The following is a 23,953-nucleotide window of genomic DNA, read 5'->3' as shown; positions in this document are numbered from 1 at the left end:
TTCTTTTTTAAAATATATAATTCACTGCAGTTTTGTGGTTAAGCAAAAATTCTGGGCTGGATTTTGTCATCCAGTCCATGTATTTTGTTCAGAACATACAACCATCAGGGAAACTGAGGAAGAGAGAGGTCTTGTCAAACAAGACTTTGCTTTACCAAATTCTTTGTTAGTATTGCAGCCCTGCTAGGTATTATTTTAGCAGCACAAATTAAGGCTGTGCACTGCAGATATTGACTTTTACATGGGTCAGGCAAAGATGCATGTATATACACCAGATCCGTATGCTGGCAGTTTTCATTTTCATACTTGTATAACTCTGTTCCTTAGAGGTGAAAAGTTTTAGTCTTAGGATGAAGCTGTGTTGATTCCGTTGTTCTGGGTGGACGCTAGGAAACTAGAGGGAGATTACTTTCTTCTGACAGCCCCCAAATGGAGAAGCTCTGAATTTGATTCGTCTTCACTGCCCAGGAAAGGAAGAGAATTAAAGTTTAAAGAAAATCAATTAAAATCTTTGATGCTTTTAAGTCAGTGTATTTGTGCTTTCATTTCAAGGCATTTCTGGAACCCTCATATAATTAAGTTCAGAGTGGCTGAAGAGGGATACGTGCTAGCTTGGTTTACTGGCATATTGATAGTTCAGCTTAACCACATTTGCTACGGGCATGCATAGTAGAACGCGGGAAGAGACTTTAAGGGTGTCTTTACACGTGCTCTGGGGGTGCTCTCATTAAAGCTCCTGCAGCATCCTGTATATTCAGCGTCCCAGCTACTCGTTCAACAAGCTTTAGTTAAAGACCCCTGCTGCCATTTTGAAGCACGGGGATGCTGAGTATGCGAGACACAGAGGCTGCTGAAGTGCACTAATTAGCATGCTCCATCAGACTCAATTAATCGAGTCTGGTCCAAGGCACTGTAATTACAGTGCACCGGAGCAGCATCTCCACATATCTACAGGTGCCCTAAAAGACTTCTTCATTGGGAACACATTTGTTAACATATCCCGCATAAAGGGTTACATTCATACAAGGTCACTATTGTGTTTTTCTAGTTGTGCATGTAACAGTGAAATAGCTTTGAGACAACTCAATAGGTATATTTTCATTAAACACGGAAGGAAGGCTTTGTAAAATTGTAGTTTGAATAAAAGGGAACTGAACATTTGAATTTTTTTACAATACAAGTTTTTACAAATGTCTTTAGAAATTACTTGTTTTCATGTTTAATTTTATTTTTAGGCAAGTTGTTCTGGTACCAGGTCCATTATGACATGCACGTTCGTACTCACACTCGAGAACATTTATATTACTGCTCCCAGTGCAATTATTCCTCCATCACCAAAAACTGCCTTAAGCGTCACGTCATACAGAAACATAGCAATATTTTGCTGAAATGCCCCACTGAACACTGTGACTATTCTACTCCAGATAAATACAAGCTTCAGGCACATCTGAAAGTTCACACAGAGCTGGTAAGTAACAGAATAAATACTCTTTGCTTTATCAAAATTCTGTCTCATCTCTATGAAGTCACTTTCTTTGAACATTTCTTTGAAATTTGATTGGAAAAAGTCTTAATGCAGTACATATGCTTTGTCTCCTCAACTCCTTCCTGGCTGTTTTGGGGCTTGAGACTTTAAAAGGGGTATGGGACTGTTGCAACTGCTGATTCTTTCCTCAGACATTAGTACCACAGACTTAGTTGTAAAGGAAGGCATTTTTATGGTTAGTGTGGTTAAATCTGGTGAGTCTTCTGTTACAGCTATCATTTCCATTTACGGTGGATCAGAAGGGTGAGACACCTACTTCTGAAAGGAACACAGTCTTGTTCAGGCCCCCACCCCTGCATTGAATTACTGGGTCAAGTGCCTGATGGGCTATGGAGGTATGAGTGGCCAGTCAGCCTCATCCTTTTCAGGGCTTTGTCTGCAGCACAGTTATTCAAGAGCATCTAAGGAATTCCAGAACATGTTGCAAGCCAATTTTGCTTCAAGAAGCTCTGCCTATGGTCCAGTGCCTCTGTCTGAATATTATGCAGAAATCAGTATTTTCTACACCAGATTTGCTCAGTTGTCTTCCACGTCTGAGCTTTCAATGTATTGTTGTGCTCTGAACTACAGTTTTAAATTACATAAGTATTTTATGAGCATCTAGGAGATAGAGGCTTTTTTATTGCTGTTAGATGAAGAATTTGTAATGAAACTATTGTGAGTGTGCAACTGACATGTGCATCTTTAAGCAGAATTGGAATTAATGCAGTATATTACAGATATTTATTAAATATTTCTTTCACGGCTCTTACTGATTCCATGAATCTGTGTGGCATAGCTAGTACTGAATAAAGCACAATTTCTGATTTCAAGGAACATTTGGAAAGCTATTCTAGAATGTATAATTAAATATTATTTACTAGTAGTGCCAGGAGGGTGGCATGAGCTATATCCTAGTAATTTAGATTTATTACAAGACATTCAGACAACTCCAACAGTAGGAATTTTGTTAAGTACCTTTTGAATTCATTAAACTTACTCTTGAATACATTGTTTACTTCTACATAGAAAAAACATAGTAAGTAACAGTTACAGTTGTGCAGAGAGAAGAACCATATGCACCTCCCCTTAAAAACAAGAATTACTGAGCTAAAGGCACATTTGGGCTTTTAACTGCCCCTTGGTTATGTAAGTCCCTATCTGTTCTCAACGTGTAAATCGTACAGTATACATACCAAATTTCTCTAGAAAGCAAAACTTTGCTTATCACCTAGTCTGTGCTAACGTGTCTGTTGGATGCAGTGGATCAGTGACGCTGTGTCTTGTTTTACTAAAAGCTTGATGTGGAATAAAGAGTTTGTTCTTAGAGTGCATTTTTTCTCATACACGGATAGTTCTGTGTAATTGCTTTGAAAAGCAGTTAAGTGTAATGTTTTCAGATCCTCCTTGCTCAGGTAGGAGATAGACTCTTGGTCAGTATCTCCAGGGGTTGGAACAGAACCCTCTTATGACTCTTACCAAGTGCTGGTCTGTGGGGACCTGCAGGAAAGTTTATCTGCAACCAGCAGGTGATAGAAAAGGAAAGGAGACGATCTTATATTTTTAGGTATCTATTTTGTCTCTTATTTCTACTTCATTTCAGATAGTCTAGAACTTCTTGAATATAGCTGACAGTTTCCACTTCAACAAAACTGCAACATAGTGCAGTAAAACTCCAGCTCCTTTAGACACAAGTTTTCTCACTTTTTTTTTTGAGTTGAATAGATGTAATTTCTTAAAGAGAACTGAAATTTATTATAACCAAACAGTTTTCCCAGTAGTGGTTCCATTAAATTGTTCTGAATTCATTAACCTTACTCTTGTAATATATCAGTAGTCAAATATTTACATCCTACGATGAAAAGGAGTAAATAAGTGACAAAGTGGTGGCCAAGATTTAAAAAAAAATTGGAGTTTAAAGATACATTCCTAAATCTATATTCAAAATTGCCGAGCATTCAACAGCTCCAACTGATCTTCCCAGCCAGAGGCCCAGGACCTTGATGCAAAGTAGGATTGAGAATGCATCTCCAGTTAGATTGCATTGGTAAGCAGAGTCTTTCAAATTTCACAGTGACAGCTATTATCAAATATGTATTGAACAATTTAAAGTGCACATTTGTTAATCTATATTTTTATCAAATGATTCTTAAAAAGTATAACTAGAAATGGAGTTTTCCAGATGGATCTTTATACCTAAACCTTGTATTTTTTTAGTACTTTACATACAGGTTGTACAGTAAAATATTTTAACCAATGTATAAGCATCTTCATGTAAGAACAGCTGCATGGATGTATACGGAGGGTGCAAATTCAAACATTCAGAAGCTATTCCCAGAATTAAAGTTGCCCGTGAAGCCTAAGTTTAACCCTTTTGGTTGAATACCTTCTGATACCATTTTTCATTACATGCTTATATACAGTATTTCTTTTTCCTTTTGGATCTCTTTCTCATTTGGCGCCTGGGGTGGCTGATGTTTTTTCAGATAAATCAGATTTTCAGTATTTCTTTTTATCCTCATCATCATTCAGTGTAAGGCCTCATATCTTATTCTCTATGTACCATCCAAACTCTGCACTGAAAAATGGAATGATTAATTTCCTCATGGGCTCTTCTGTGGTACTTATTTTCACTGTATCTGTGCCTAATAAGCATTAATTAAGTTATCTTTGTAACACCCTGCATGGCAGAGAAGATTTTCATTGAGTGGGAACTGAGGCATAGGTTGCTTAAGACCAGAATTTGCAAATGTCTTCACTAATTTTCCATGCCAATTTGATGACACCTAGGGCTTGATTGATCAGAGTGCTTAGCATTTCTATACCTCTTTAAATGTTCAAACCGTGGTGTAAGGCATTACCTAATTAATCATCACAGCACTCTTGAATGGTAAGGAGGAATTATAATTGCCTCAGAGAATGAACTGAAAGAGGCTCAGATCCATAAAGGTCCAGACTGACAAAAGTATTTAGGCACCCAGCTTCCACTGATGCAAACTGAAGTTAACTTAGCTAAGAAAACCCACTGAGTCAGTGACAGAGCAGAGATTAGGAACTAGAGGCCCCTTGCTCTTAACTTGGCAGGTGTTCCTTTGGACCAGGGATGTCAGACTCATTCATCCCCATTGTAGACTGGATGGGTAGTGCAGGCTTAGTCCACAGGCCAGATTGGGCCCACAGACCACCCCCCTCCGCCTTCTGACCTTCCTCTTCTTCCACTCCCTCTCTGTCCTGCCTGCTTCCCTCCCACCTCCCACCACACCTGATCAGGTGGCTGCTCCAGCCAGTCTACCACTCGCACTATGACTCCCTCAGTCACTGGAACAGGCACAGCATGTGGCAGAGTCCAACTGGATTGTAGTGCCCCAGCTGAACAGCATCACATGTGGTGCCCGTTCCATGCACTCTGGGATCTGGGCCGCATGTACAGCAGCAACTGGCTCCGGTATGCTGGGGCACAGGGGAGGAGAGAGCGGTCTGTGGACCCAATCTAGCCTGTGGACCTGCTCTACACCATGAGTGCACATAGTGCCCCAAGTGGGTCTAACCAGATGTAGGGACAGTGTGGGGGGCCAGATAAGGGTGCTCTGTGGGTTACATGTGGCCTGTGGGCTGTACGTTTTAACAATCCTGCTTTAGATCTCACTGCTTCAAGTGTTGGAATATTTACCATTCTTACTGATTTCAGTTGCAGGTGAGTATGTTGGCCTTCTGGTAAGGTGTTTGGTATCTCGAATTAGACAGCCAGAACATGACGAAAACACAGTCTGTGGTCATATGGAAAAACTCTGGTTTAAGTAATTAGTTCAGAACTCTGTGTCAGTGGCAGAAATCAGAATCCAGGTCCCCAGAGTTGTGTTTCATCACTGTATTCAGTAGCTGGAACCACATTACTGTCTTGCTACTTTTATAGTCCATACTTCATTCCAAGCACATAGGAAAGAGACGCACACTCAAAGTACCACCATTTTATCTATATTGCATTTAGAATAATAGAAAATTAGGGTTGTAAGGGACTTCAGGAGTCCAACCCCCTGCTCAAAGCAGGACCGTCCCCAAATATATCATCCCAGACGAGGTTTTGTCTAGTTGGGTCTTTAAAACCTCTGACTATGGAGATTCCACAACCTCTCTGGGGAATGTGCTCCAGTGCTTTACTACCCTCCTTGTAAGACAGTTTTTCTTGGTATCTATCCTAAACTTCCCTTGTTGCAACTTGAGACTGTTGCTCCTTGTTCTGTCGTCTGCCACCATTGAAAACAGTCCAGCTCCATCTTCTTCATAACCACCCTTCTAACATTTGAAGGCTGCTATTAAATCCCCTCTGTTTTCTCTTCTCCCGACTTAACTTAGCCCAGTTCCTTCAGCCTGTCATCATCAGCCCAGTTCCCCAGGCCTAATCATTTTTGTTGCCCTCTACTGGACTCTCTCCAACTTGTTCATATCCTTTCTGTAGTGGGGACTCAAAAAACTGAATGTACTACTCCAGATGTGGCCTCACCAGTGCTGAATAGAGGAGAATGATTACTTCCCTCCATCTGCTGGCAACAATCCCACTAATGCAGACAAGTATGTTGTTAGCCTTATTGGCAACAAGGGCACACCGCTGGTTCATCATCACCTTATTGTCCACTGTAACCCCCAGGTCCTTTTCTGTAGAGCTGCTGCTTAGCCAGTTAGTCCCCAGTCTGTACTAGTGCGTGGGATTGTTCTGTCCCAAGTGCAGGACTTTGCACTTGTCCTTATTGAATCTTATGACACTTCTTTTGGTACAATCCTCCAATTTGTTCAGATCTCTGAATGCTAGCCCTACCCTCCAGCATATCTACTACTCCCCCCAGCTTGGTGTCATCTGCAGACTTGCCGATGGTGCACTCCATCCCATCTTCCAGATTGTTGTTCAAGATATTGACTAAAACCAGCCCCAGGACCAGCCCCTGGAGCACTCCACTTGATACCAACTGCCAGGTAGACATCAAGCTGTTGATTATTACCCTTTGGCTAGGTACAGACATTCAGAAACGCAGGACAGAATTGATCCAAGTTGCACAGTTTTTTGTAAGCAGTGTAGTTTAAATCAGTAGCAAGCAGAATACACATTTGGCCTTTGGTGGGGGAGCAGGGGGAAGCAAATCTTAGACTGGGTTCTACCATTTTTAAACCAGTTTGTGTGTGCCAGACTTCTGTTCTGTTACAGGTATAGGCTGGTTTCTGATCACTTATACTCGTAAAAGTGCAATGTATGTACCTGGCCTTGAAGCCCAATGATCCAGCCAATTTTTTGTTCACCTTACAATCCATTAATCCAATCCATACTTCCTTAGCTTGCCTGCAAGAGTGTTGAGGGAGACTATCAAAAGCCTAGCTAAAGTCAAGGTATATCACATCCGCTTGTCTCACCACATCCACAGAGCCAGTCATCCCATCACAGAAGTTTGGTCAAACATTACTTGTCCTTGGTGAATCCATGCTGACTGTTCCTAATGATCTTCTCCAAGTATTTAGAGATGGATTCCTTGAGGATCTGCTCCATCATTTTTCCAGGGACTGAGATGAGGCCTCACTGGTCTGTAGTTCCCTAGATCCTTCTTCCCTTTCTTAAAGATGGGCATGATATTTGCCCTTTTCCAGTTGTCTGGGACCTCCCACATCTGCCATGAGTTTTCAAAGATGATAGCCAGCATCTATGCAGTCGCTTTGGACAACTCCCTCAGCACCCTCAGGTGCATCCTGTCTGGCCCCATGGACTTGTACACATCCAGCTTTTCTAAATATTCCCTAACCTGTTCCTTCACCACTGTTGGCTGTTCCTCTGCTCCGCAAACTGTGTGGTCAGGTGCAGTAGTGTAGGAGCTGATCTTGCCTGTGAAGACTGAGGTGGAAAAGTCATTGAGCACTTCATTTTTTTTGCATCATGTGTCACTTGGTTGCCTCTCCCATTAGGTAAGGGAGCCACGCTTTCCCCGTCCCTCCCCTTGTTACTGACATACTTGTAGAAACACTTCTTATTAACATTTACATTCCTTGCTGGCTGCAAGTCCAGTTGCGCTTTGGCTCTCCTGATTTTCATCCCTCTATGCCCCAGTAATACTTATACTCCTCCCTATTCAGTTGTCCAAGTTTTCCCTTCTTTTATGCCTCCTTTCTGTGATTTAGTTTACTGAAGAGTTCCCTGCTAAGCCAAGCTGCTCTTCTGCCATGGTCTTCCTGTGCATCAGAATGGTTCATTCCTGCACTCTTAGTAAGGCTTCTTTAAAATACAACCAGCTCTTCTGGACTCCTTTCCTCCTCAGCCTGGCTTTCCAGAGGATCTTGCCCATGCATTCCCTGAGTGTTGAGGTTTACTTTTTTGAAACTGAGGGTCCTTACGTAGCTGCTCTCCTTCCTTCCTGTCTTTAGGATCCTGACCTCGGTCATCATCATGTAGATCCTGGTACCCAAGTTCCCACCCACTTCTACATTCCCCACCTATTCTTGCCTGTTTTGTGAGCAGCAGGTCAAGAAGAGAACAGCCCTAGTTGGTCTCTCCAGCGCTTGGTACCAAGAGGTTGTCCCCAGCACTCTCCAAAAGCTCCCTGGATTGCCTGTGTACTGCTGTATTGCCCTCCCGGCAGATGTCAGAGTGATTGAAGTCCCATGAGAACCAGGGCCTGTGATCTGAAAGTTTCTGCCAGCTGTTTGAAAAAAGCCTCATTATCTTGGTCTGGTGGTCTGTAGCAGATGCCCACCATGACATCACCCTTGTTGCTTTCCACTCTGACCTGAACCCAGAGACTTTCAACAGGCCTATCTCCAGTTTCATACTGGAGCTGTGAGCAGTCATGCAACTTCTTTTCTTAAAGAGCAGCTCCTCTTTCTTTTCTCCCCTACCTGTCCTTCCTGAACAGTTTTTACCCAACCATAACATTGCTCCAGTCATGTGAGCTCTCACCAAGTCTGTTTTTTCAATCACATAATAGTTCCCTGACTGTGCACGGACACCCAATTCTTCCTGCTTGTTTCCCAGGCTCCATGTATTCATGTACAGACACTTGAACCAGCCAATTGCCCTACTTTCTCAGGAAGAAAGAGAAGGCCTCCCCTGTTGCCCGCTCCTGCTTGTGCTTCCTCCAAGTCACCCGCTTCCCCACTTACCTCGGGACTTTGGTTTTCATCCCCCAGCAAATCTAGTTTAAAGCCCCACTTATTAGGTTAGTGAGCTGGTCTGTGAAGATGTTCTTCCTTCTTTTCATTGGATGGACCCCATTTCTCCCTAGCAGTCCTTCTGGAGCAATATCCCTTGGCCAGAAAAGCTAAAGCACCATCATCTGTGCAGTAAATTCCCCACTCACTTTGGTCTCTAGTTAAACAAGGGACTTAAGTATTGATCTAATTGCTGAGTCCCAGCCACTTAGACTAAATTACTAGGTTAGTTACTCTTAATTAAAGAAAGAACTTGCCTTAAAGGCTCCTTTTCAAAGAGGTGGGGCTGTAAACTGACCTGCAAACAGCCCTGTTTGCTGCCCCTGTGCACTCACTCGCAGTATCTCCTTTTACACCCTCCTGGGCCTGGACTGACTGTTCCCTTGTTAGGATTTTTGACAGACAAAGGCAGCAGTCACCTAACCACACAGTCCACCAAATAATCGCACAGACAGGCCTGGATCGTTTACCTTCTAGAAGCAGGATCAGATGCCTGGCTCCTCTTCCTTTTCTTCCTCTTGCTTCCAGTGAGCTACTTGCAACCAGCCCTGCTTACTGTCCCTGGTTGCTCACAATTTGGTGCAATTTTGCCCAGCAAATGGAAGTGAGGTACTGGGCAGCAGCAGTAAGGTGGTCATGGTTTTTCATAGCAAATGAGAAGTGAGCCATGCTGAGCAAAGTAGGCATATTAGAAGCTGCTAAAAATCATCGTAATTATCCCAAATCATGAAGTATGGTAATAGGGTCAAGAAAAGATACATGGGCTGATTCCCAGAATATTTGCCTTCCAGATTAGGTTGCATCTAAAAACCTCTTGGTGCAGGAATTTAAAGAAAGGAAAAGAAAGATTTTTATATAAAAAATATATTAAAATTAATTTAAAACAATTATATATAATTATGTAATCAAATTTATATTTAAATTATATGATTTAATACATCATTTTAATTTATATTTTAATACACAATACCTACCTACATACATGTGCAGATGCGCATGTGCACAGACACTTTAGAGGTATGTATTCCTGTACTGTGAAAATGGACGCCTTAATATTCTCTCTCATGTTGCCATTAAATGAGACAAATAGGTTTCTGTCTTGTCCACCATTTTAATTTTCCTATATTGCTCATTAGAGTATTATCTAATCTCTTCCCAAATAAATTAAATCAACATAATACTTCACTTTAAGCAAGGCTGTGTGGCATTAGCTAAATGCAGGAGCCTTTTTAATTCATGAAAATCTTGATTTGGCACAGGAATGATGAGTGTGACGGTCTGTTCCCACTTCTTCATATCCCAAAAGTTCTGTGCAGGGCCCACTCCTGGTCCCATGAAAGTCAATAGTGAAGCTTTTATTGATCCAAGTGAGGGCAGTGTGAAGCCTGAGATTAGCACACTTCTGCAAATGTATTAGCTTCTTTTTGTGGAAGACCTAGGGGTAATTGCAAGAGGTCTGCCTGATAGGATGAAGCATGTCAGCAGATGTGCAGGAAAAGAATTGTGCAACAAGTTATAGCACTATGACTAGTGTTATAAGTAGTAATTATTCTTCTTTGTGAAGAGGGAAAGATACTTTTCTCTTACATTTTTGTGCTACAAAGTGATACAAAACTTCATGGCTCAAGCTGTCAAATACAGTTGAGGCTTTTCTTTTTTCAGACGGATACTTTTTAAGTAAGTAGGAAAAAGCCTGTGTGGGAGGAAAACTAAATGGGGACAAAGCCGTTTTGATGGGATGTTTGAAGAGCTATTACTTTGGACATATTTTAATGAGGTGCTGAGATGAATATACCTCATTGTGCAGGTGCTGTCTGTTACTGGGGTATTTCTTCCACCATGAATTTCAGCAATACCTATAGCAGGTTCGGGGTTAACTAACTCACTAAACAGTCATTCAGTGTCCTTTTACAGGCTCACGGTCTCTATTTATTTTCCTTACTTCTCTACTTTCCTTATTTCCCTTCCTCCTAGCAGGAGTCACTCAACATAAGCCATATACACAGTCTCTGATGCACTCATAGAATCATAGTAATTAAGGTCTGGAAGGGACCTTGAAAGATCAAGTCCAAACCCTCTGCTCTGGGTAGGGATACTGCTGAGATCAAATGATCCCACCAAAGTGTTTGTTCAGTCTCCTCCTGAAGATGTCCAAAGCTGGGGACTGCACCACCTTCTTGGGAAGTCTATTCTGATTCTGTTCACCCTTTCCATAAAGAAGTTCTTCCTTACATCCAGCCTGAAACCATCCTCTAACAGTTTGTGGCCATGGCAACTTGTCTTCCCCTGGGGCACCCTAGCGAACAGTTTTTTTCCCCCAGCTCCCAATATTCACCCCTTACATACTTATAGACAGCCACCAACCCCCGCCTCAGTCTTCTGTTCCCTAGGCTAAACAGTCCCAGATTTTTTAGTCTTTCCTCAAGTTTTGTCCTCCATGCCCTTAATCATTCTTGTGGCCCTTCTCATGGACTCTCAATACCTGTGGTCAGCTTCCCAATTGTAAACGGACGCAAGATAACAGGCCTCCAAGTGTTGCTCCTGGGCTCCACCATAAGCTGGTGGGAGCAGGAGGAGGGCAGTTGCAGGCAGCATGCGCACTTGTGTCTGTGCCTGCCCACACAGGTCGCTGGCACGCAGCTAGGCACAGTAGTAGGAACAGCTTTGGCAGCTGGATGCAGATAAGGCTTTGGGGGACCGGGATTGGAGACTGTCTGGGGGTGGGGAGTGTTGTGTGTGTGGGAGGTGTGTGTGTGAGGGGGCCTGGTGCCCTCCAGTGATGGGGGAAGCTGTCTGGGTGTTGTGGCTGCGGTAGGGCACTGCTGGAGGGATGGGGGGGAAGCACCTTCCCCTCCAGCAGGGGAAGGGTGGTTGCCTTTGAGGGCTGCAGTAAGCTCTGTGGCCGGGCCTGCGGCACTGGGGCTGGTGCCTGTGTTCATGGGACCAGGCTGGGCAGGAGACGTTGCCCGGGGGGCATGGCCAAGACCACCTGGTGCAGCTCTAGAGCCTGCAGCTCAGAGCAGGGGGTGCCACAGGCCTCCCCTTTTCCCTCCCGCCTGCATCAGGGCTGGACTCACTCCACTGCTGCCACTGCCCATACAGATCTGAGTCACCATTCTCCAGCCCATTGGGATGGGGGCAGCTGGAGGCTCCCTCTGACGGGGCTGAGGGGAGCAGGGGGTTGAGACCGAGGGGCACTGGCAGGGCCTGAGGTATGTGGTTCAGGAGTGAGGGGCAGCAGAAGGGACATGGAGCTGCAGATTGGGAGTGAGGAGCACTGGCAGGGCCAGGGAGCTGTGGGTGGGCAGTGAGGTGTCCTCTTTTTTGGAACTGGAAATATGGTAACCCTAGCTGAACAGCTTGGCATCACAGGCCAGGAAAACTTGTTGAGCAGCAGAGGCAGTTGACCCTGTGTGTGAAATTTGCTTCTCATTTGTTCAGGGAAACAGTACTTCTGATTGGTAGCAAGCTTAACAAGCAAATTGGGAATGCACTCGATGTTCTTTAAACAATAATAATAGGTTTTAAAAATTATTTTCTATATACTGCAGGCTGAGACACGGTGCTAGGGAGCAGCGACAGCCTCTTGTTATGGCTCCAGAATTATAAGATTAAGCCCGAGTCCAGTCTTGCCCCAGGCTGTCCCTAGCTCACAGTAGGTATGAATAGAAACCTGATCCTTTAGGTTGTAACAACACTCTGTTGTATGCTGTTTCCTATAGAATACATCACCTCGCAAGCATACTCACCTCATGGCCCGTTAGACTTGGGTAGCAGACCTTCTGCTTTTATCCATCATATAGAGTCTCAGTGTATGTTCAATAGATAAAGTAATTCTAGCCTACCCCAGAGAATCCAAACTTGACTTTTACTGTTTCCATCTGTGATAATGGGTTTTTTTGTGTTTTTAAAGAACCATGTTTGAATTGGTATTTGGCACTTAATTCTAAAATTCATCAAATACAACCTTCAGCAGGAAATAAATGCAAACAGTTTCCATGGCTGAGACTTCTTTGTCAAGAGTGCTCTGCAGTTTGCTTATCCCTCTGTCCTTGACACTGAAGGCTTAATACGTACCAAGTCCTTCCATTGTACCCAGAATCACCAACTGATATTTACTTGTGCTGTCCTTTATTGCTTGCGGCAGCTTAGGACATGCACAGTTGGAGTTTAAACCTCTTTTCTTAGAGGTTAGAATATTGGATGGACTTTTAATAAACATGAATAAGAAATGCATATAAGCTCTGTATACAGTATAAATCAATGGAGATAACTTATCCAGGGTTTGTACAGCCACTCAGAGAATCCATTTGCTGCAAGGTGGTGAATGGCAGGAACTGTTTTGAAAGTTACTGTAGTCACAATGGGGTGTACTTCCAGCCCCCAGCATCAAAGTGTGAAGTGCTAGATGGCAGCTAAAGATTTTAATGCTTGTATTTGAAAACAAAGCATGTTTTAAGGGGAGGGGCATGAGCCATCTTTTGTTTTATATTTGTATAGTATCAAAGATTGGGGTGGGAGGGGGAGGTCGAAAGGAGTGGGAGTCTGGTTGCAGTCTTGTAAGACCTTCCCCAGTTTAAGTAATAAGCAATATTATTACTGCAGTTTTGTTCCTCCAAGTAAAATAAAATATTACTTTATTTCTGTACAAAGTAAAGGGGAAAAATGAATTCTCTTTAAAGTGGACCTGAATATTCTCCATCTGCCTGTGGGTCAGGTATGGCCTTATATCAGATTTGATCGTGATGTATATCTTGAACAGCCAGTTCAAGGAACTGCATTAAAAATAGCAGGTGACATCTTGCCCAGTTGAAGTGAATGGCAACGAACATTGCTTTAGATGCACTGAATGGAACAGCTGGAGGGGCCACAGTTTCATTCAGTGCATCTAAAGCAATGGTTGGCAACCTCTTAGGCTGCAGGCCGGAGTGACCGGGTCAGAGGTGGGTGGGCGGACATTGAGACCCAGCTTTCCCTGCTGCTGAGTACTGCTGAAGCCTCCTATCAGTGGGCTGGATCAGATGGCTCAACATGGCCAGAGGTTGCCAACCCCTGATCTGAAGTATTGCACAGCTGCTTGCCACTGCAGAGAGCATCTGAGTCAGCATGTGCAATGAAGTAGTGCCCTGTAAATGAAGCAAATGTTGGTTTCTAATATATCCAGGCCAGAGCCGTGACTGGCAGTTCTTTTACTTCATTAAATAAACTCTAGAGTAGTGTCTGAATATTGTAAATGCTGTATATCCAGAGGCTGGGATTTTATAAATGCCCATGTATGAGTACACTTACCCACTTAATTAATCTTGCCTCGAGGAAGCAATACACTCTTCAGAGTATACTGAAATATATCTAGTGATTCTTTTGTAGCAAGAACTGACTCCATTCATAGAATGAAAAAAACCCACATTCTAGTTGCTATTTAGATGGCTTCATGTTGCAGTGAAATGTATCCTAGAGAAATTAGGAAATTCCACCCAGTTATAATAGACTACTTAATTCACAAGGCTTGAGAGTATTTATGAAATAATGTCATTCCCAGTATGTAGAAGATAAAATGGGTTGCTTTCACAGAATTGAAAATCTAGCATTTTTGATTTACTTAGAAATTATTTTATCTTTTTTAAGTTTCTTGTATTTTCTCTAAGTTGGTTGATAGCAGGCTTAAGCAAATTTTTGGACACTGGATATAACTTTAAATTGAAATAGCTGATTGTATTGTATTGCCAGTCTCTAACAGATGTAGAGCCATCTCACAGAATACTTTGCCTGTGTATGTGTCCTTCAGAAAATCTTCAAAGGCATTTAAAAGGCAGGGACACTGATAAGGCATAGGATAAATTAGTTTTATTCTTACCAAAGGAAAATCTTGAATGCTGTGAGTGTATTATTATAGCCTCCGAGTCCTTCAGAACACCTCCTGTCATCATCTGTGACAAGGGCAGTCTGCAGGGTCCAAGCTGCCATGGGAGGCCTCTTTGGGACTCTGCATTTGTGACCTGTATGTACTCTGAAATGCTTTATTTGTAATAGGGGAATTTTTAGGTGTAGGCTGAGAGAGTGATATGGTTACTATGAAGGACGAGCAATGTGACAGACTTGAAGTAGTGACAGGCGTATTCTTGATGACTCTGAAGCAGTAGTATAGCCCTGTGAAAGTCCATGACAGTGACTTGGACAAACAGCTTTTGTAAGGTTAGGCTTCAGCTGCACTCATTTTAGGATTCTGGCTGTTGACAGGCATAGTATGACAGCACTGCATGCTAAGACCATGCATTCCTGTGTGAGATTATGAAGAACACCTATTTAAAGACTGTATGCCACAGAATTTGGTAAAGATTTTGACTGTGTATTGATTCTGAAGGGCTTTGATGTTAATTATCTTGGCAGAAAGTAGGGAGACTCTAGGTTTTTGGTTCTGTAGCTCTCCATTGAAAATTTTCTGTCCAGTATATATTTTATATGTCAGGTTTGGTATTTTCAACTGTATGTAAAGTTTATATGTGTGTCTGTGTTATGTATATATACTTCTCTGTATATGTAGGCATGGAAACCTGTTTAAATGCGTATAGATTTGCTGTGTATAGTTCATACCCATTAAAATCAATCACACGAAGGACAAATACAAAATCCTGCACTTGGAATAGAAAAATTGCATGCACAAAGACAGGCTTAGGAATGAATGGCAAGAGAAGGAGAAGGATCTGGGGGTTACAGTGGTCCACAAGCTGAATCAGGCAACAGTGTGCTTTTGGCAGGGGTGGGAGGGAAGCCAACAACAAAGTGGGTTGTATTAACAGAAAGGTCTCTTGCAGATTAAGGGAAGTGACTCCATTGCTCTATTTGGCATTGGTGAGGCTTCACTCAGAATACTGTGTCCAGTGTTGGGCCTTTGAAGAAAGATATGGACAGATTGCAAGGAGTCTAGCAGAGAGCAACAAAAATGAATGGGGGCCTTGGAGGCAAGACATGATTAAAGGCTGAAAGAACTAGAGTTATTTAGTCTGTAGAAGAGAGGATGATGGAGGATTTGATAACAATCTTCAAATGCCAAAAGGGTGATTACAGAGAGGATGGATATGGGCTTTTCACTATGGCCATAGGGGACAGAACTAGGAGCAATGGCATCTAGCTGCAGCAGAGGAAATTTAGCTTGGAGATTAGGAGGAACTTCCTGTCTAGTTAAGCATAGGGCTAGAAAAGTTGTTCCTTTTCCAGAGTTCCACCTTGCGGATAATTTGGTGTACAAATAATCTCTGTGACAGCAGACAAAACAGCATTGTAGAGGTTCTGAAAACCCTTTATGTTAGCCAGCACAGAAAATAAACAGATCTGGATGTAATATTGAACAGTTACACATGCTTCCTTGCCTTAGGTTAAGGTCAGACATCTCAATAGTCCAGGTGCTTTATGCTCCAACATCTCTTCAAAACACTGATTTTTCTGCGTCTGTCCTGTGCAGCCAGTTCCCTTTGCTTTCCTTGAAACAGTGGAATAGTGCTTTTTAATGATGCATATAATACAGACTATTAATCTAGAATTTAGAAAACATGCATCCTGATTTTGCAATGGCATCTGCCACTGTCAAACATTATGTTCCATTATATTTTGGTGTATTACTGTTTGCCTGCAGAATTAAAGCCATAATGAGATTTATTCCTTTGCACATGGAAGGATGGATTGAACAAATGATGGAGGGGGTGGGGGAAATGAATGCCCCCAGTCCCATCATATCCTAAAACTTTCTTTCTGATATGTGACTTGTTCAGTACTCTTTCACCTCCTGATTCTGTAAAGGTAGATCATAACGCTTTAATTTATTTAACATTTTTTATTTTAAACACTTCTTTCCCATGTACTACAAATCAAAACTCTGAATCACCCCAGACTTAGTGATATTTTAAGGTAATTTTATATTTTCCCTCACTGTATTTCATAATGATAACTGCTTTTGCCTACAGCTTTTTTGGGAGCCATATGTTTTTTCAGTATGTAAAGAGAGGTAATGATTGAACCAGTGCACTGCTAAAATAATCTCCTCCCCCACCCTGCTTTTTTTTAAGGACAAAAAGAGTTACTCCTGTCCTGTGTGTGAGAAATCATTTTCTGAAGATCGACTAATAAAATCGCACATCAAGACAAACCACCCTGGTAAGAGAAACCACAATACAATTTCTAAACCTTCTGCAACAGAAGAAGAATGTCTAAGCGATAGTAATCTAATGTGATGGCTTTCAAGAAAATACATGTTTCTAATGTGCCTTAATTAGTATAAGAATATTAGTAGAGTCTGCAGCTCTTTAGTGATTGTATTCTGAACAGACTGTGTGTGTTGTAGATCTGTAGTGTTTATGGGCTGTACTCTGCAAGGTATTGACCATTCTTCCCTCAGTCCAGCAAAGCACTTAAAAACATATCTAAAAATTAGCACGAGACTTGTCTCATTAAAGCAAGCTGATCTATGTTTGTGGTTGTAGCAAAGATATTCTTAAAAGGTTTGCTCAGGAGGCTGTTGAGTATTTGCAACCAGGGATGGATCCAGAGGGGGTGTAGCGGCATGGCTGCACTCCCTGTTTGGTTGGATTGCACTTCACCATGGGGGGGGACTTTTTCAAGTCTCTAAAGCTGGTGAAAATCCTCCCTCCCTTCCCCTTCTTGTTCAAAGGCGTGGCTCTTCTCTTCCCCTTCCTTCTGCCTACCTTTTCTCACTGTCCTGGTGACAGGAAGCCCCAGATCTGTTCCTGCCCACTGCCTGGGGACTGTGCTTATCTGGAGATGGTGACAAGGGGAGCAGAGATGGACAGTAGTTTCCCTTCCCTGGACCTGCTCCAGGACAGCACCAGGGGGAACTACTCTCCAGCTACCCTGTTGCTGCTGTCTTCCCCTCCAGCAGAGCCCAGCCCCCATGTAGCCCAGCTGGCTCTGGACCCTTCCTGCTTCTGAGCAGTGGACAAAGGAGCAGGGGCAGGCTGGGGGGGCTGGGGGGGAGAGGGGAAAAAGGAGGGGAGGGGCCTGCGTCTGAGCAGGAAGGGGAAGGGAGGGGAGATTTAGGGACTTCAGAAAGTCTGCCCACACTGGTGGGGGTGAAGGAAGCTGGGAGTAGGGTCCCAATCCTGCAGTGCAGGTTGCTGCTCCCACTGCCCTCTTTTGGAAAATCCTGGAACTCCTGTTCATAACCTTGCTGGATCCAGCCCTCTAAACCTGAAATGAAAAATATTTGTAGTAACACACTTCTGCAGTTCTGTGTGCTAGTATCTCCTCTGTGCTTGTATGAACCAGAGATGGCCATGATCCTAAACAGGGAGAGCTGACTGGGGACCCCAGATAGAGCAGTGAGCCTGTGCTCCACTGGAGTACAGGTAGGAGCGAGCCCATCTGTCACCCATCACCCACCTGTCACCCACCGTCAGACCATGAAGTTGACCCAAGCAAAGAAGGCCACTAAGTAGATGGATTGTCCAGCCTCCACCTGTGCCAGGTCACCCAGGTCCTGGATGGCAAGGAGCCCTTGTGCAGGAGGCAGAGGAACAGCTTGAGGGCAATATTATAAAGCTGGCATGACCGTGAACTGCCTTGATGCACTCCCAGCCCAAACTGGATGGACTCCATCAGCATCCAGTTGAGCTTCACCAGCACTCTGTGGAGGTGTACAGCACCTGAAGAAACAGCATGAAGTGGGGACCAAAGCTGAGAATCTTCAGTGTGCCTGTGAGGTACCCATGATCCACCCTGTCAATTGCCTTCTGGTCGAGGGACAGGAGGCTGAATAGATAAAGTGCCCTGGAACCACGTTCATCTGGTCAGCATGAATCGAGTCCAACTGCACGGAACTCAGGTGCAGCAAGATGGCTTTCACTGTGACCTTATAGTCTGTATAGAGGAGTGAGACAGGAGCGCCAGTTCCTGAGGTTGTAGGGTTCCCCTTCCCGGGCAGCAAGGTCAGGGCGGTCCTCCTGCTTGACAGGGGAAGCTCCCCATGCCCTTTGGACTCAGTTCCAGCCCAAGGACCTCCCAGAAGGCACGACAGAACTCCACGGTCAGCCTGATGATGCCCAGCACTTTGGTGGCCATCAGGTGGAGGGATTCTGAGAGCTTAGCCAGGATGAGAGGATCCTTTAATCTGGTCCCAGTCGCCTGCTCTGACCTGTGGCAGTCCTTCCCACAGGACCTGGCAGGCATTGGCTTTGGTCAGATTCGGCGAGAAGAGCACTATGTAGAAAGCCCTCCCTCTTCCTTGCAGTTTGCTGGGGTTTGTGAGGGTATGCCATCCTTCACCAGGATGCAAGTGATGTACTTCTTGGTACCCCTCTTCTTCTCTAGGACATAAAAGAAGTGGAAACCATGGTCCATGTCCCAGAGGAGTTGAACACACAAGCAGACAAATGCACCATGGGCGTGGCAGTCATCCAGAGCTCAGAGTTTTTCCTGCCTCTCCGGACACACTCTGTAGTGGGACAGCTTCTCTGGGTTAGGAGCCAGGTGCCTCGCCAGCTCCAGCACTTCCCTCTTAAGCTGCTCTCTAGCTGCCTCCCACTGTCAGGTGTGCCTCCAGGTGTAGTGGTAACAGCACTATCTGACATGCACCTTCCCCACAGCCCGCCATCTTCAGGCTGAGGGAAAGGCCTGCTGCTGCCCATGCCAGGCCATCCAGAACTCCCAGGAGGAAGCCATAGATCCCATGCCCTCCAGTAGGCTGTTGCTGAAGTGAGGGCTCAGGATCCTGAGGTATGCAGCTACCTGCTAATAGAAACTGGCTATCACTGGTTCATGCACCGGGGTATAGGTATTCTGCAGTTAAAGACGAGCCCCTGTATTTAGACATGGAGATGAAGCAGGCAGCTTGGCACCACCTCAACAGCAAGAAGGACCTCTGGCTGTAGGCTCGGGGACAACAAGGTGGTGAAGTAAACCCTGTCTCCCCACTCCAGCTGCCAGTTGGCTTTGGTGTCTGGAGTCATGTGGGTCTCCTGCAGGAACAGCGCAGAGTACTCCGCTATTTCCTGGGGAAAGGAGAGTACTTGGCAGCTGCAGAGACCCATCCTGCAGCCATGCATGTTGAGAGTAACCAGAGTGCGATACCTCACTGATGGGGTTTATTATTGGCTGGGCTTTCATGGGAAGCAACACCAGCTGTAGTGCTCGTCAGCAATCCCACTGCCCTCCCATAAGTGTAGAGGACATTGTGGAAGCTAAGGGCCTGCTGGTAGTTGTCGGCGCCGAGCGTCATGTCACGGTGGGCCGAGACGGTCAAACAGGTGGGATTAGCGGCAAGGAGTCAGAGCAGTCGACACGCGTATGGTTTCAAAACAGAATGCTTTTATTTTTCTTTTACTTACGCCAATGATGGTAGTGTAGCGTAGGTCTGGTCAAACTTGGTTACAACGATAACGAGGAAATGAGGCTGATCGGTAATGACAGCTGTGAAGAACGTGAATGAGTTGGCCGGAATGCGATACACGAGTCAATCGAAAACATGGAATGAGTAGCCGAAATGTGTACAAAGGTAACCGGAATGAACAAGTGATCGGAACGTGGACGAGTAATCAAGATGAAATGAAGACGAGCGTTTTTGAGGAAGGGGTACGCCGGGACTCGATGGTGGCGGGGAGACCAGTGGAACTCTGGGCTCAAACGAACCAGGGGTGGACCACCTGAGGCAGTCTCCGCTGTGACGGTCTCTGCTCAGATCTGGTCTCTGGTCTGGTCTCCGCTGTGGGCGGAAACTCACTGGCCTTAACTGTGTTTCAGGTGGCCAATCACATGGCTTCCCCCATGGAAGATTCTAGCTAAATTACATCATGCCTAGAACAAGACCGGGCATGTGCATAGTGCCAATTTAGGTTACCTTATTTTAAACCACATAAGGGTCAAGCGTGGGGCATGTTTTTGGGCATACATACTGGCCTTCTGGGGTTTTTCCACTGGCATGCCTATACATGTTTCTGCTTAACTCTGTGTTTTCCAGCACCTTTCTTAATTTTGGTTCAGACAGTACTTTTTGGCATTACGTGGCTTATGTCCCTTGTCTTCCTCCAAAAAAGCCCTCACCAAATTGAGGACTTGGTGGAAATCACAGCGGTCAGAGTGAGCTGCACCTTCTTCCCAGGGTGCAGTGTGCTCTCCAGGAGCTGAAGCAGCTCCTCCGTGGGTACCTCCAAGTTAAGAGGTCTGCAAGCTTTATGGAGCCCACAGACTCCTGGGCTAGGGACAGAAATTACACGTAAACTGGTATAAGTGATTGGAAACCAGTTCAAATCTGTAACACAACAGAAGTTCAGTGCACATTAACTGGTTTCAAAATGGCTAAATCTGGTTTAAAATAAACCTTGATGGATGTAGTATCAGACTGAACTGATTTAGTCTAGATCAGTTTATTGAACTTCAGTCCCAGATCCCCTCCAAAGTCAAGTTAACTCACAATACCCCAGCATCCCAGGATGCTTTGCACCTTCTCCCCCCTCTCCTGCAGAGTGGGTAGGCTAGGCTTGGCCCAAGCTGTCTGCTCCAGCTGAGCAGGGAATCATTCTTTAGCACCCCCTAGCTTCTGGGCTGGGCCACTGCTGGCACACGGCTCCATTTCCAGAATCAAAAGTGAATGTCTGTTCACTTGTTTATTGGTTCAGACTACAGAGCTTAGACTTACCTGCAAAGATTGAATCAATTCAGGCCTGGGCTTTTTAATTATTTGTGTTTAGTCCCAATCATCCTTTTCCTGGTCCTGTCATTCGGTGGGCTTCTCCTGGCTGGTGGCTGGGGTGTGTGTTTTATTTCTCCCCCTCTGCCTCCAGGGGGCAGAGCCATAGCAGAGAACCACCCAAAGTACCCAGTCTGTTGCGTCCCCCAACACTGAGAGAGGGGGAGCTGCAGTCCCTTGGGGCAGGCAAACAGGTAGCATGGGGAGTGGCAGAGAAACTGGCAGTGGGATCTCTTCAGGGTCCCCCTCAGGGTTGGGAAGATATTCATGGGGGACCCTACTTCTCCCCCGTCTGTACTGGGGCCACAGTATGTGCTGGGATCCGTGATGAGTTTGACTTCAACTGGGGATGGAAGAGAGTTTGGGCACCTGGGTGGTTGATGGTCCCCTCCTGAGAGCCCTGGGAAAGTGATTCCTCCCTAGGGCTCCAGTCTCTACCAGGTGGTCAGAGGAGGAGGGCTCCACCATTGAACCCACCCCAGGGACAGCTGGGGCTGGGGCCTCAGCATCTGAATTGATGGGGGATAGATTACAGCTAGTAGTGTTGGGGGTCTCCTCCATACAAAACCCAGTGCCTTTATGTCCTCTATTTTTCCCCTCAAAAGAAAAATAGAGGACATAAAGGCATCTGGTTTTGTATCAGTAGAGGACAGAGGACAACCAAACTGTCCTCTGTGATGACCGCCCTAGTCGTGAGAGAGGGGCTTTCTCCATATAGGACCCAAGCTGCACCTGGGCCTTGCTCTTCACCTTGCTCTGGGCACCAGATTGCCACCCATATGGGACCAGCACCCACTCAGCCTTGAAGTGGTCTGGGGAGGGGTCGGCCTGGGGTGCTGGGAGGGGTGTTGGTGGGTGCAGGTGTACCCCTTCACCACCCTCCCCTGCCTGTGCCCTCCTGCTCTGCAACCCCACCAGTGGCTGTGGCATAAGCTTGTGGGAAGTCTGAATGCTGGAGCTGAGGTGCTAGGGGTGCTGCTGGTGGTGGCACCCCTTTCCTTGCCAGGGTTCTGTTGTGCTGGGCATTGCTGACTGAAGGCACCAGAAACACCTCACCTCCTCTGCAGAGTAGACGATCTTGTTGGGGGACCTCTGGAAGGCGAGCATAAAGGTCCCACCCCCCCACCTTACCTGGATGGTAGCCTGGCAGCGGAAGGATTGGGTGTGAAGGCTGGGTTCCAGCACTTCAGCAGAAGGGTGGTAACCAGGGAGAAGGCTCCCCAGGTCTTGCCGAAAGAGCATGAAGGCCCAGTTAAGGAGGCAGGGGAAATGGGCCTGAAGGACTGCCCAGGCCCCCAGTTCTTCCAGGGGCTTGATGGGCATGTGCTTGCCCCCCACTGTGAGCCCCTTCTCCACCACCTGTGCAGTGGCCTCCATGGCAAGGTAGAAAACACCTTTGCCATAGTGTTTGGAGGTCACCATGAAGGGTCTCCCACATTTCATTGGCTGCCCCCTGTTTGAGGGGCCAATCATGTGGCAGCTCCTTCTTGCACTGCCATGGGAGGCTATGTAGGAAGGGGTTGTGTGAGTTGCGGGAGAGAGAGCCAAGTGCTTCCCCTCTGTCAAGGTGGAAATGGATGGCTTGCTGCAGCGTGGGGCCCAGGGCTCCTCCTCCAGCTGCACTCGGGGTAGGGGTAGCTATGTGGGGGGTCTGAGTCATGAGTGTGAGGAGCTGGGGTTGGGGTCAGGGCTGTTGGATAGTATGCTGCCGGCTTACTCAGTCGTACACAAAACACTGGGAGAGGGGAAGTGGAGCATAGGATTCACCACAGAAGGGTAGACACAGGGTGCTTTTGGAGCAGCCAGCTGGAAAGCTGATGATGTTTGATGGAGAGGCCCCATTGTTGTTGTGGGGTCTCCTTTCGTTGTAGGCAGCTGTAGCAGTAGGTAGTGGCTGGTGATGAGTGAGGCAAGAGGTTTCCCTTCCCCCTGAGAGGGAAGGGGGGCTGTAGGTTTAGGCAGAGGTGGTGGTGGTGGGGAGAGCAGGAGCCTGCGGCAGCTCAGTAGAGCTGCTCATCCCTGGTCCAGCAGCTCCAGCAGCAGTCAGCAGAATGGTGGTGCTCCCCTGTGGTCATAGGATCTCAGACAAGATGGACCTATGTTCTGACTTGGTAAATGGCAGTTCTTATGTTCTGCTGCTGGCAGGAGTTATCTTGCTTTCAACACTAACCTCAGCAAAATTTTCTTCAACTTGAACAATGTTCATAGTCTGTATCATTGGTGCCCAACTTTTTCAGGCTTTGGGCCAGATGACTGTTATGGGTCAGTCCACAGGCTGGATCTGGTGCATGGAATCAGTCCATAGCCCTGATTTCAGTGTGGGATCAGCATACAGATGCTTGGACCCATATTGTTCCCATCTTCATTAATGACGTGGAAATTGGAGTCAGAAGTGGACTGGCCAAGTTCACCGATGACACCAAACTTTGGGGCAAAACATCCACGCCAAAAGACAGGCAGGTGATCCAGGCTGATGTGGACAGGCTCAGCAAATGGGCGGATGACAACCTGATAGTGTTTAACACCAAAAAATGCACGGTTCTCCACCTTGGGAA

The 23,953-nt window shown here is 45.5% G+C and overlaps 1 protein-coding gene across 2 annotated transcripts in view; it reads left to right on the top strand.

Annotated features, from left to right (window-relative positions):
- Positions 1-23,953, top strand: part of ZFAT (zinc finger and AT-hook domain containing) — a 137,919-nt gene that overhangs the window by 49,362 nt on the left and 64,604 nt on the right. For both annotated transcript variants that reach the window (XM_019553066.1, XM_019553059.1), the window contains exons 7-8: positions 1,236-1,468; positions 16,768-16,855. In XM_019553066.1, the coding sequence (XP_019408611.1) occupies positions 1,236-1,468; positions 16,768-16,855 (321 nt within the window). The remainder of the gene's footprint in view (positions 1-1,235; positions 1,469-16,767; positions 16,856-23,953) is intronic.

This window comes from Crocodylus porosus, unplaced genomic scaffold (genome assembly GCF_001723895.1).
Source record: "Crocodylus porosus isolate Cpor-Errol unplaced genomic scaffold, CroPor_comp1, whole genome shotgun sequence".
NCBI lineage: Eukaryota > Metazoa > Chordata > Crocodylia > Crocodylidae > Crocodylus > Crocodylus porosus.
Note: the sequence above shows the minus strand (reverse complement) of the source record. Positions and strands in the feature narration are given on the sequence as shown.